General features: G+C 44.1%; 1 protein-coding gene across 3 annotated transcripts in view; it reads left to right on the forward strand.

Moving 5' to 3' along the window:
- robo3 (roundabout, axon guidance receptor, homolog 3 (Drosophila)) overlaps positions 1–10,110 on the forward strand; it is a 141,845-nt gene extending 131,735 nt beyond the window's left edge. For 2 of the 3 annotated variants that reach the window (XM_054754925.1, XM_054754927.1), the window contains exons 17-27: positions 409–636; positions 745–784; positions 985–1,124; positions 1,242–1,523; positions 2,511–2,658; positions 3,125–3,334; positions 4,353–4,534; positions 4,639–4,746; positions 5,911–6,078; positions 6,971–7,092; positions 9,352–10,110. In XM_054754925.1, the coding sequence (XP_054610900.1) occupies positions 409–636; positions 745–784; positions 985–1,124; positions 1,242–1,523; positions 2,511–2,658; positions 3,125–3,334; positions 4,353–4,534; positions 4,639–4,746; positions 5,911–6,078; positions 6,971–7,092; positions 9,352–9,360 (1,637 nt within the window). In that variant the 3' untranslated portion in view covers positions 9,361–10,110. The remainder of the gene's footprint in view (positions 1–408; positions 637–744; positions 785–984; positions 1,125–1,241; positions 1,524–2,510; positions 2,659–3,124; positions 3,335–4,352; positions 4,535–4,638; positions 4,747–5,910; positions 6,079–6,970; positions 7,093–9,351) is intronic. The other variant, XM_054754926.1, reaches the window with a different exon arrangement.
- Positions 10,111–14,004: the final 3,894 nt, after the last annotated feature.

Genomic DNA, 14,004 nt, shown 5'->3' on the forward strand with positions numbered 1-14,004 from the left:
CTCCCCCATGTCTATCACTGATAATTCATTCACACCGTGACGTTTACTTGTTGACACAATATTTCACTTTCCGACATTTCTCATTTACATTTTTTTCCACTTCATGTATGAAAGGAAAGAATGGTGTTTGAAAAATCAAGAAGCAAATAGGAGTTAAAATAACGACACCATAAACCTTGTGCAGTGTTAAGGAAAGGGAATAAATACATTTTGAAAAGTGCTAGATTTTGAATAAATTGTTAATAATAAATAGGAATAAATTTGAATTAGTAAAACATTAAATAAAACATTGAGGATGTTGACTTCAAGCTGCATCAAGTCTTTGTGAGTTGTGTCTTTAATTTCCTTTGACGTGTTGTTTGTCTTTGTTGTGTTAATTTCTCGTTTCCTCCTGAATGCTTCGCCCAGAGACGGCAGCTGAACAGCCCACGGTGCCTGGCAGCGTCGGTGACGAGGAGGCCAACGTGAGTCTGGCCGAGCAGATTACGGATGTGGTCAAGCAGCCGGCGTTCATAGCAGGTATCGGCGGAGCCTGCTGGGTCATCCTCATGGGCTTCAGCGTCTGGATCTACTGCCGACGTAAAAAGAGAAAGGAGCTGAGCCACTACGCCGCCTCCTTCGCTTACACACCAGCAGGCAAGAGCAGTTGCATCACACGTGATTAAATATACATACGTGCACTCTCTGGGAGAAGTGTGTGATATTCACCGCATAAGCGACATATTTCCTTATTGTCTTTTGCAGTTGGCTTTCCTTGTGGAGAGGCATCTGGACTCAATGGAAGGTACTGCATCCTACTATTACTGGAATATTTGTTGAAATCACATGCATCACTTGAATGCACTGCAGCTTTCCTCCATGCTGTGCTTTTTTTTTTACCCGCTGCTCGCTGCAAACTGTACTCCCATCTGGACGGTGGTGGATGTTGTTCTGATGCGCACAGTGTCGTTAATGAACGCCAGAATGTGTGCGATCTTTCCGTAGGCCGGGCGTGCTGGGAGGCAACATGGGCAACTACCCGTGGCTGGCAGACTCTTGGCCCACCACCAATCTGGTCCACAGCGGTAAAGAGGCTGTCAACTGCTGCACCACCAGCCACGACACAGCTGAAAGATATTACAATGGTACAAAGCCTCAGTCATTATGACAGTAGTAGAATACTTGTGGAGTTGTAAGATGGGGTGTCGTTTATTAAAAGTGTTGTAAATAAGAAAGCCCCCACTGCTTTGCACGCTTCATAGAAGCAGGCATCTCCAACTACCTGAATCAAACTGAGAAGTACAGCATGGGCGGCTCCACGGAAGGACCCATTTACAGCACCATCGACGCCACCAACGAGGACCTGCACAGCTTCACCTACGCTCAGCACACCTCCACCACTCCCTACGCTTCCACCTCCGTCATGCCTTTCTCGAACCAGACGCAGGGCGCACCACATGGTGGCGAGCAGCAGGATGACGGACACTGGATCACCCAGCATGGACCCTCTGGAGCTCAGTACGCTCAGCCGGACCGCTGCAATGGTGAGCGGGATGGGGGAGTTGTGACCACTTGGACACAACACACATCTCACTTCATTTCATGGCAAAATCAGAAGATAAAACAAGAATTTGGTACCACTTTGCAATAAGTGTACTCTTATGAAGGATGCATGAATTATTCATACAGCGCAAGTTTAAACGTGATGTTCTTCAGTGTAACATGTAGACATGAAACAATTAACTAGGGCTGTCAAATGATGACAAATGTTAATCAGATTATTCAGTTTTTAAATGAAACATGATTAATCACCATTTGCAACTATGTCTGAAATGTGCCATTTTTACTGTATTTAATTAACAGAAAATACTTCTAAAATACTTTTTAAATTAAAAAAGAAATAATGTATTTTAAGGCTGTCAAAGGTTTACATTTTTAATCAGATTAATCACAGTTTTCAAATTAATCATGATTAATCTGAAGTATTGCCATTTTGAATGTATTTTATTGAAAGAAAGATAAATGACAGGACAGGGTTATATATATATTTGTGTGTATTAACAGCTCCAAATGAACTGAGTATGTCAATCAAGCTAAAATATACCATGCAAGCCTAAAACTCTATTAGGCTTGCATGGTAAATCTAAATCTAAATAGTCTCTTTAATAGTAGCAGAACATTTGAATCACACTTTAAAACGTGTTATTATGAGCAATGTGGGGTTGAGGTTAAATGTAAAAGATATTACTTCCGTACTATACAATAACTATATAATGATAACTGTAAAATATCTTGGTTCTCTATTCTTCTTTAAGAAGATATATTTTGTGTTTGTATGTTGTATTATTTGTTTTGTGTCCCATTATCTATCTAGTAGATATAAAGTTGTCTCGCTTATTGCATTTCCATTTTATTATGGCACGTTTTATATTGCACATTGATCAATGAAGAGAATACTTGATTTATTGATAAAAGCAGTTGGTGTTTAGTTAATGTTTGTCATTTCCATTCTATCCCTGCCTGGTTTCTAGGTAAGCCAAAGCAGAAGGCCATGGGTAAGGCTGTTAAGACCCCATCTCTGACATGGATGGAGACCTTGCCCCCACCTCCCCCGGTTGGAGAGCTGGAACAGTGTGACCAAGACGAAAAGCCCCCAGTGCACGAGGACATGGACGTAGGGTGAGTCAGACTTGGTCTTTCATAATAAGAATGACAGCTACTTCACAGCCAAACTGTCATTTGGAGTTACTGTCGCCTCCAACTGTGGTATAAAGTAAACTTGTCATGATGTTTGAAAGTGAACACGTAGCCATCTGTAGTCTACACTTCTTCCGCTCAAGCTGGACAGGACAGGGTCAGCAGGTAGGGGATCAAATACTCATTTCCCATCCATCCATCCATCTTCTTCCGCTTATCCGAGGGTTAGGGTCATTTCCCCTCAATCAAAAATCTATATTTTATGTTTTTTCACATTCTGTCTCTTCAATCATTAAAATGATTGACTGTTCATATCTTTGTAAGGGGGCAAACTTGCAAAATCAGCAGAGGATGAAATACTTCCTTTACCTCGCTGTGTGTGTCCCATATCACAGAAAACTGCCCAAAAAATATTTTTCCATCTACATCCCCTTCTTTGTGCTTGTAGCTCAAGTGAGGAGTGGTGTCCTCCCCTCCCGGAGAGGACCTACCTGATGGAGGACTGCGAAGATGGCCCCTGCCAGAAAAACGCCTCCTCTCCAGCAACCTCTTACAGTCACCAGTCGACCGCCACGCTCACCCCATCTCCCCACGAGGAGTTTCGAGCGAACCACGACCTGCCCCGCCTCAACCAACAGGACAGCCAGCATCTGTCACGGTAGATGGACTGCCTTGCATCTACATGAATGTGTTTTGGATTTATCACAGTGATGGATTTAGTAAAATCGGCGGGGGCCAGGGGCGTCTGCGCTTTCACGGAGGTGCCCCACCGGCTGTACGCAAAAGCGAAGGTGGTGGGGGGGTCAGTATCGGCACAGCAGAAGTAGCCTGTACTAGAAGTGCTACCTGATGAGTGGCCTTGGCTGGCTCCTAGTGGTTAACTTAGAACTGGTGCAGACCAGGGGACTCTGCTTTCTGTATTTCCATGATTATATCATTGGCTTCATCACAGGTAAGAAGGTCACAGCTTAAGGAATCCATCAGGGCCGCATCATCTGCAAGTAGCAGAGACGAGAGCCGATGGCCACCAAAATAGTCCTCCTTTTCGCCTTGGTGTAGAACTTCTGTCCGTAAAGACAATGAACAGAACCGTTGACAAGGGTCAGTCTTGGTGGAGGCGGAGTGATGGGTGTGTCCGCATCCGTGTCCTCAGACTCTGCTTCCTGTCCAGAAGGTGTGTCAGTGAGATTAAGATCCTTAAAGTATTACTCCCACCACGCAATTATGTCTCTTCAGCTGCTCCCCCAGCAGAATGACAGAGGCTCTCCATCACTGCCCTGAGGCACTCCAAGCGGGCTGGGTGTTCAGAGCTTCTGTTTGGTGCTTACGCATTAACGACAGTATTAGGATGTGACCCTCTTGTCAGAGTAGGACAAAGCTTAGCTTAGGTTCCAGATCCCAACATTCTTCTAGTAGCATGTACGTATGTAAGTAAGTTAAGGAACTTCTCAATCACTTGCACAAGTTCACGCTCCTTCTGAAAGTGCAGAAAAGTGATGTTCCATGTCCCAAGAACTAGATGTGGCAGGCGCCCACCCTCGACTGAAGTCCTTATGTTCCTTGCAAGTGGTGCGTCGATGTATCGCCACCAAAAACCTAGCGATAAAATAGTATTTTTAGCGAAAGATTCTGTTCATTTGTTCTGCTTAGTTACATGTTGCCTTCGCTTCCCACAGCAGAAGGTTACCATGTGGTCCAGTGCCAGTTCCCCAGGCACCAAGTCCACCACTCACACAGTCCAACTATTCTAGCCAACAACATGTTGGCTCATCAGAGGTTGGCCCAGCCAGTCCTGCCCCGCACTGCCTTCATAGCCAGGGGGCGTCTCCCAACGACGATGACGTCAACACTACACCCGGTAAAGTGATGGTGGAGAACAAAGACATTATAAACTAGTGTCCATTTCAGCTACCTTAGTCAATGCTTTCTGTGTGTTTGGATTTGGTTATTTTTCTAATTCAGTGCACAGTCACCCATCCCCAGCCGATACATGGTCTCCCTCCAACCAAAAAGTTCGAGTGAAAAAAAAGGCTTCCAAGAGTTCAGCATACAGGAGAGAAATACAAGGAGGTGAGTGTTTTCATACAGATATTTTACACTCACGTCATTGACCAAACATTCAAAAATATGTATTCAAACTAAGAGTGTGTTTCAAACGGAATGGGGAAGAAGGACAAAGAAGCCAAAAACTTACCACTTCCACATGGAATGAGAGGAGAAGCTTCAGCCATGGCATGTCAGCTCGGCTCTGCTGGCTCAGCAGCCAGTCTGCATGCAGTGTGAAATGTAATCTCATCTAACGTTATGTCACATTATTGATGCCTCGTAACCAGAATGCGACATATAACTTGTCTTTCTGGCCAACCACGAAACAGCGATGGAAATTATAAAACGGTTACTGAAAGAGTTTTCTACATACTTCAGCAGTTATTTAGTAATTTCTCGGAAATCTGCTAAAGTTAAAGACAAAAGCATTCAACAAAATTCATCGTAATGTTCCTCATTAAATTAGAACTATACAGCACTGGGCGGCTGCTTTTCATTTGGGTGGAAAAGCTACTTGATAAACAGGAAGCAACTTGGGTGGTATGTGGCGTACCCCAGGGGTCAACACTGGGACCAAACAATCATAGCAGAAATGAACAAGTGAAAAAGGTGGTTTGATACAAACTGACCTAATACCCTTCATACCCAACTCAGGGAGCGACACTTCCCTTTTATCGGAGGTGTTAATAGCAGGAGAGGATTATACCACTACTCCGCCCAGGCTTAGTGTAAGGAACCAATAGAAGGAGGGTGTTGGCACACCAATTCTGCCCACTCTTACTGTATTTAAGGCCTAGGCTACAAGCACTTATTAGTTCGCTGACGAAGCTCTTCGGATGAGGAGCGAAACGTCCGACACCTTCTTCACAGAAGTACAGATGACAAAGTACAAGAAGCCTTTCCCTCGATAAACTGACCTAATTGAACTTAAATAAAACATTACGTAATTGCATAATTGAAGTAAACTAAACAGAAATTCAAAGTCGCAGCATCTTGTTTTTAAAGTGTTCCTATTTTCTGAAGATAATCAACCAATGCTATTAGCGTTACTTAGGTCCGATGCCATCTACTGTACTGTACAGAGTTGTACAGGCGGTCCCATTATAATGCTACGCCTATGAGGGAGGGCAAACGGGGATAAATGAGCGTATGGGAAACACTGACAACTCTTCATGATTCTCTTTTCAGACCTCCCTCCACCTCCAGAACCACCCCCAGAGGACGACAGGTTGCAGGGCTCACGGAGGGGCATGGAGGCCAACAAAGTGACGAATGGCTCCCTGTCCTCCCTGGAGAGGAGTGAATACAGCAGCGGCAGCCACCAACGCAAAGGCTCTGGACAAAGACATGCTGAAAGTAAGGTCGCGTGTTTTGCTGCTTTGTTTCACTGTGTCTTGCACTTCATCTCATAGTTGCCAAATTTGATTCACGATGTGACAGGAACGTTTTTGTGCAATTTCATTGTGCGCAGAAGATGTGTTGTCCACTTTTTGTGTCTGCAACTACCGATTACTTTCTTTTCTTCGTGGATTCATCTGAAGCTTGTTGTTTCGATGAATAAAGTAATCAGTTAGGCCCGAGACGAACCAAATCAATATGAACATATCCGTAACGTATCGGAAAAGAGGCAAAAATGTTGATGAGTGTTGTCCAAAGTCGAGGCTGATGTGTGTGAAATGTCTTGTTTGGCCTAAAACACCAAGAATATACGCAGGTCTGCTTTCATGGATGACTAAGGGGATTAAAAAATATTCACATTTGACAGGCTGAAATCAAAAAATGACTAATCAAATACCAAAGTAGTTGTCGATTAATGTCGATTAATCGGATAATTGATTAATCATCATTAATTCATTGATTAATTGTTGCAGCTATACTGTAGTGTGCACAGCCAAGTGCCATGATTTGGGGGGGGGGGGGGGGGGGGGGGGGGGGCTTTGTTGGCTCAAGGCACAATCTAAAAATTGAAGGGGAAAAAAACAGTAAAAAAAAAACAGCAACAATGTTATAATAAAAGTCATAATATTAAGAGAAAAAAGTAGCAATATTGTTTTTTTAAAAACCGCTTCACAGCATACACGCACTTGTACGCCTCTAAATGCTGGCATGCGGGGTCACCGTGGCAATTATCGCTGCAGCAGCTACGGTGATCAATCAGTCGGAGAAGCAGACCTCATTCAATGTGGTCGTCTAATTTAACCCCAATTTAGTCACCGTATGTATGAACCGCTTTGTGTCTCCCCCACAGCTGCACATGCCTACCTTCCCAGAAGTCACATGTCCAGTAACTGCTCGACCACGGGAAGTTCATCATCCCGAGGCTCTACAGGCTCCCGAGGGGTCAACAACGCCACCAGGAAGTACAGTGAGGTAGGATACGAGACACAGGGAAATGCTTTAAAGGAAAACTGCACTTTTTGGGGGAATTTTGCTCGTCATTCACAATCCTCATGTGAAACATGAACACACCGTTCTTTCCCTTTTCTGTGCGTTCTAACGAGACGAAGACGAGTTAGTATGAGCCAGCTAGCAATGCACGTCATGGGAGGTACCTATTTTGACGCTAGAGCCCTAACCAAAAAAACCCTAAAAAAAAAACGCCAACAGTGTTGCATTGACATAAAGGCTGTATATTCACCAAGCTACAGCTAACACGGAAAACTACATTTATGTGGCGAAGTAACACGACGCCTTGCTAGCCACTAGGATCAGCATCGCTCACGACGCCTCGAGCCTCTGCAGTGGGACAGACGGAGGAGTGGATACTACTGGCTCTCAATTTCACTACGAAGACTCAAGATGCTCGTTTGCTGTCAGCATTTTTCACCTGAGGAGTGGAACACAAGTGTTGTTACCTTGTTATCATCCTTGTACTTGTTAATGCATGATCACAGCATGTATATAAAAGGATAAGATGTTGTTTTTAGAAACAGGTACCTCCCATGACGTGCTGTGCTAGCTGGCTCATGCTAACTCCTTTTCTCTCGTTTGAACGCACAGAAAAGGGAAAGAAATATGTGTTCGTGTTCCGCATAAGGATTGTGGATGATGGGCAAAATTCCCCCCAAAAAGTGCAGTTTTCCTTCAAGAAGTGACGCATCCAGGACGTCGTGAGCACCGGGAATTAAAGCAAGACTCACAGGGTTTATAGCGTTCGTGTCGACGCTTCACCAGCCACGCGTCTTACAGCATCCTTTCATAAAGGTGCATGAAAGGCTTGGCCGCTGCTCTCATTCGGGCGTGTGCGTCTTATCTCATCTGACCGTCCACCGGGGAAGCTGCGCAGTAAGAAACAATGCTTGTGTGAGATGCTGCACTATGGGAGAGCTGCTTTCAAATGCACCCCCCGCAGGCTCCCTCGCCACAAGCCAATGTTTTTTATGGCTTTGCAAGCTGTGCCCACTGAACGGAAAGCTCTGCAGGGTTGACTGTTTGTGAGGCTACGCTGCCCTGGCATGTCCTGCTTCATGTATACTTTTGTGCGCATACCCTCGTCCTGGGCATGAATGTTCTACTCTATTTAGTCAGAACGCTTGCTGGTTGGATCCAATTCACTCATTTAAATACTAATTCGTTTTATGGGTTTTTTCAGCAGGGGATCAAATACTGATTTTCCCGACAGTATTTCAGCTTGCATGTTTCATTTTGACCCTCTGTGGTGGACGGAGAATCCCCCAAAAATTCAAACTTCTGCATCCAGTTGTTGTTTTGTCCTGTGGGAGTCGAGGGATCTCCAGCATTGATCTACAACGAGCCTTGCACAATACTTCCTCCCTGTGATTGATCACGCACCCCTTGGCTGGGTCAAGACTACCACCAAACCGCACCGTTTTGCCCTGATCATCTCCATAGTTGGGCTGTTTATTGGTAGAAAAGCACCTCATTTGCGCTACGTTGGTAAGCAGGAGCTGCACAGGAAGTAGTCAGAGGCAAACGCCAACTTGCTTGAGGAGATGTCCTTTATATGCGGTGACTCAGCTTGATATTTACACTCTTTATCGACCCAAACGCCCACCTCGCTCACGGTGCAACCGAAACTAACACGTGGAACACACAGTGTAACTGTACCACACGGGCTATGCAGGTATCAAAAGAAATAATATACACTACATGCAAAACGATACTATGTTGTAACCCGCAAGGCATGCTGGGTAACAAGGGCTGCGCTGACGTTTACGTCTGCGAACGTTTCCCTAATCATTCATTCCTGGTGCACGTGTGAGCATATCTAGCATGTCGATGGATGATATCGTCAGGGAATGCGCTTTCTTTTTCCGTTTTTTTTTGTCTCCATGTCCCCCAGGGAACCTCGCAGGTTCTCAATAAACGGTGACGCCATCTCGGAATGAGTTAAACAGTGGCTGATTTAAAGCTGAAAGCCTAGGTTACCATGGTGACGCAGCTGCTTTAGAAGAGTCCGCCTTTCAACTCAACACAGCTCGCTAACCCACTGAACTCGCTTCTAAGTCTAACGTCGTGTATGTATATTAGCGTGTGTTTATTTTGACACCCGCATGGATCATGTGGGGGTGGGACTAAAACACGTTCTTCAATGCCAGGAATAGCGTGATGGTATGAACAGAATTCCTGGTAAAACGTTACATTTGTGTTTTCTTTTCCCTTTTGCAGGAAAGATAAGGCTGTCTGGAGGTGAACCCACGATGCTTCCATCCTTTACCACCTTCCAGCTGTGGATATCTAAACGAGACTCATGTCACGATGCTGTGAACAAACAAACAAAAACAGACTCCACATCATGCTTTTGGTATTACTATGATTATTTATGAGCTGCGCAATTCACTCCCGTCCCGTCCCCGTGTAAATACCTGTGTCTGTACTGTTCTCATGTGGGCTCTGGATACAGGGAAAGAGACATTTGTTGTATTTATGAGTAAAAAAAACAAACAAAAAACTACAAATAGTCTGTTACTATAAAATACAAAGCCCAACTCCTCTGAATGTGCCAACGTTTTTGGTCAAAATGTACAGTAGACATTTTGTGGAAAGGCATTAACGACTGCTGTGATGGCCAAACAACAGAAAATAAGCACAAAGGAAAAGCCAAAACGTGCAGGTTCTTGCTCCGGGAAGAATGCTCTGGTCCGCCCGGGACTCCTGCCCCCGTGCAGTCCAATCGAATGTTTCTTGGTTTTTGTTGGTTTATGTGCAACAGAACGGTGCGGTGTGCTCGCAGACAGACAGGCTTTATAAAGGTTTGATTGTAATCCCGCCCCTTCCTCCATCTTCACGTTCATGTGAGGGACGGTGTGCTGCAAGTTGTGGGATTTATACGTGTGTGCCACTTCCAAAATGAACAAAAAAATGTCTGTTAACTGACTTTTTGTACTCTTGTTGTTTTGTAAATGTACAATAAAATACATTTGCTGACGTGTGCGTGCTGCTGCTTTGCTAGGGCGGGGGTGTCCAAAGTGCGGCCCGCAGCTGTTTTTTTCATTGGCCCACTGCAAATTGTAAAAATATAAAAAGAAAACAGAAAAAGGAAATGTTTGCAGTAATTTTACAAGAATAAAGTGCAAATAGTAAGAGTAAAAAACTAACAAAAAGTTATTTAAGAATAATGTAATATGAGGAACAATGTGATTTTAGTAGCGTGAGGTTTCAAAATGAAAGAATAAAAATGTTATCTTTTTCAAATCGAAATATCAGAAATAAACAAAATAATGTTGTCATTTTCGGGATATTATGGTAATAAAAGTTCTATTATTACAGGAATAAAGTCCAATTTTATTCGAATAAAGTCAGTATTACGAGAAGAAAATTGAAATAGTTGGAAAACAACAGAAGAAATGTAAAAAGAACAGCTGTCATTTTACGAGAATAAAGTCAAAATATTAAGAGAAAAAGTCGCAAAAAGGCGAAATTTTACAAGAACGTATTAAATCAGGGGTGTCCAAAGTGAGGCCCGTGGGCTGTTTGTTATTGTCCCGCAGCACATTCTAAATATTTAATACGATAACAAGCTGTATCATCTCGAGGCTCCCTCACATTATATCCGCTGTGGGTAGTAAGTCAGGACACAGAATAGAATCCATGAAATGAAATGAAGGCTCTCAACCGTTGTTACTTGCGTGTGAGCCCAAACGTCCAAAAATCCATGAAGTAAATCTAACACCTTGAGCTTGTAAGCCTTCAGCTGCCGTGATGCAGCCAGGCAGGCCTAAACAAATAATAAAGAAAATGCCTTATGGCTGGTTTGCTTGGCTCTTTTTCCCTTAATGCGTCGCTCTTCTTCAGACCTGCACACGGCATAGCGCCTGGGTGCTGCATGCACCGAGGAGCATGAAATTACCAAGCCTTCGTGGCTGAAAACTCCAAACACACTCCCTCTCCTCTGCTGACACCAGGAGTACCGTAGCCTTTGTCCTTTGCTTGGCATTCACAAACCTACCAAAGCAATGCGATGGCTCCTGGCTTAATCATGATTCAGCATTTGCGACCCCGTAAATTCGGGCTTTTGATCAAATTCAGAAATATATGTGATAGCTAAGCATAACATGTCAGCGTAGCGCATAACTGCATTATAATACAGCACACTCACCCAAATAACACGACAGGACAGAGGGTCGCTAACTCTAACCACTATCTCACTCAAACACGAGGCATGCTGGGAACCCACAGACGTTTGCCGCCGTGAAACGTCATTATGGAGTGAACGAACCATAACAGCACGTTTTTCCAGATTCATCGCCGTCACGCTTCTTTTTGTCGCGAATGGACAATGGCGACAAAAGAGATACAGGGAGCATCATTGGAGGTGAATCTAATCTAATCATTTCAACAGGCCCTGGTATTGCAAATGTTGATCCAAAATCACATGAGGACTCAAGCTAGTAGGTGGTTTTGGAGGGGGAAGAGCGAGCTTGATGACCCAGGCTTGATTAGTGTGTCAAAGGGTACGTTAGTTGGGTTAGGGATGGCGTTAGAGTTAGGGTTGGGTTAGGAGTATTACGGTTAGGGTTAGGGTTTAGGGTTAGGGGTTAGTGTTAGGGTCAGGGCTGCCAAGGTCCAGCACTTTTACTCTCATACGAAAAGAAAGGACATTTGTTTGGATGTTCAGGAACAAGCCAGGAACCAGCAAGCGTACCCCATAATAGAAATCTCTGGAACATCACCATCACTGTCACCAGTGACACAAGTGACGGAACGAACTGTTAGACGGAGACTGAAGATTCCAGGTGCTTTTATTTCTGTACAATCTCATTTTGAAATGAAATAACGTGTGTTTTATGTTAGCTGTATGCTTATGTTGAATGTCACAACGACGGGTAGACAAACAAGAGTAAAAGGATGACAGGTAAGAACAAGATTTACAACACTGACCTTCTCCAGGATGACCCAGCACTCCTTATCCTTTTGCCCCGCCCCCCTCAGCTATAAATCACCAAGTCATCCATTAGGCTGGTGACAAGGCCAAAACGCCCATCGGGCTCCAAAGGAAGAGGCTGGATGGCCTGAGAGGAAAGACACCAAACAGTCTACAGCCCTGCTCTCATTCCAAAATGCAAGCCACCAATTTCCATGTCCATTTTCTCTGACAAGGGAGATGAATGCTCCTGACTTTTTGGCTGATGTGATGCGCGCCCAGAGGGAAGGCAAATAAAGCTGTGATGAGAACACATTGGGTGGTGAGTGGGAAGGGAACTCGTAGACGCCAAACCAACCAGGCTAGGAATGGGTTGTTTTTTTCCAATTGCGTTTTAAGCGAAAGAAGCTTCAGTTTAAGCACCACTTATGGATTGCTCACTTTGGATTTCGCAGCCGCTTTGGCACAAGTTGCAGCAAAAGTCGCCACGGTTTCAGGCTTTTATTTACGTTAAATTCAATTATCAACACACCAGTTGACAACTGCTTTTGAAAATAAAGGACATTTTCCAGAACATGAGGCAAAATAAGGGGAATTCTGGTCTCCTCTTAGGAAGCGCTGCCTACTGTGCTGCAACTGTGTTACATCACTGCCGTGCTTCTTTTATTCTGAAGGCCAAACTTTACCGGCTGCACAGTGATTTTCTGTCATGCCCCACCTGGAGGACAGAATTATTTATAATGTATATTTATTTTTTTTCGTACTTTTTCTAGTAGCTACTGTGTGCCGGTCCTGTCTCTTGTTGAGTCTTGAAAAATGTTTGCCTGGAAGTATGTCATGCTTATCATCCGAGATGTGGACTCTTTCTCCCGCACACGACTTCCTGTGGGGATACCTGAAGGAGAGCGTGCACTGCAACAACCCACAGACCACTGAGGCCCTGAAGACCAACAACCGTCAGGAAATTCAGAGAATCCCACTTGAGATGTGTGGCAATGTCATCACAAACTTCAGTGTGTGTTGTAGTTGTAACCCACAGAAGAGGAGCGTGGATTGAACACGTCATCAATTTTTGAACTGTGTAGAAAACAAGAGACAAAGTGGGAAACCTTTGGTATGAAATGTTAATTTGATGTTTCTGCTCCAAATCTGTTAAATAGAATTTTTGAGTAAGTTCTCATTTCAAAAACTCGTGTATGATTAAAAAGCGGTAGCATTTTATTGGCCCACCCTGTAAATAGAAAAACTCGTAAACTTGGTCTGTGACATCAACGAGTCAGGACCTGACTCGGACTTTATTCTGATGACGTGAAAATACTTTTCAGTGAGTGTGTTGAGTATCACGTGTCCCCATTCAAAGCGTTCAACTCACTTGACCGTTATTATGTCATTTCCAGCAAAACACCAAATTTTTCCCCACGGAAAATTCTCATTAAAGGCATCTATTAACGTCCAATCAGGTTCGAGAACAAACAACGAGCGCCAGGCTGCTGGAGAGTGGCGGCGATTAACACCGGAGAATTTCATTCATTTTGTGTTCACATTTTGGGCTTTCTGGAACGGATGGATTGGATTTACAGTATTCCTTATGGGAAAAACTGATTTGGTTAGAGAACGTTTCGGTTAGAGTCGGGCCTTCTGGAACGGTGTGAAGACGCTAACCAAGGCTCCGCTGTATTCTCTAATTCCTCCAAATTGGTTACTACTTGTCGTGAATGTCTCGTTTTGTATTGTTGACACACGTTGTGCAAAGGACAGCTTCACCCAACAAGGGTGGTTGGCTTTACTCACGTGCCATACATTGCTGGTATTTTGCTCAAAATCTGCACTGAACAAATCCCATAGGCGCACGCGTGTGTGTGTGTGTGTGTGTGTGTGTGTGTGTGTGTGTGTGTGTGTGTGTGTGTGAACTAATAAGGCAAGCATACAGTAGGACTGGATTCATTACTGTGTGCGCC

Source organism: Dunckerocampus dactyliophorus, chromosome 16, assembly GCF_027744805.1.
Source record: "Dunckerocampus dactyliophorus isolate RoL2022-P2 chromosome 16, RoL_Ddac_1.1, whole genome shotgun sequence".
Taxonomy (NCBI): domain Eukaryota; kingdom Metazoa; phylum Chordata; class Actinopteri; order Syngnathiformes; family Syngnathidae; genus Dunckerocampus; species Dunckerocampus dactyliophorus.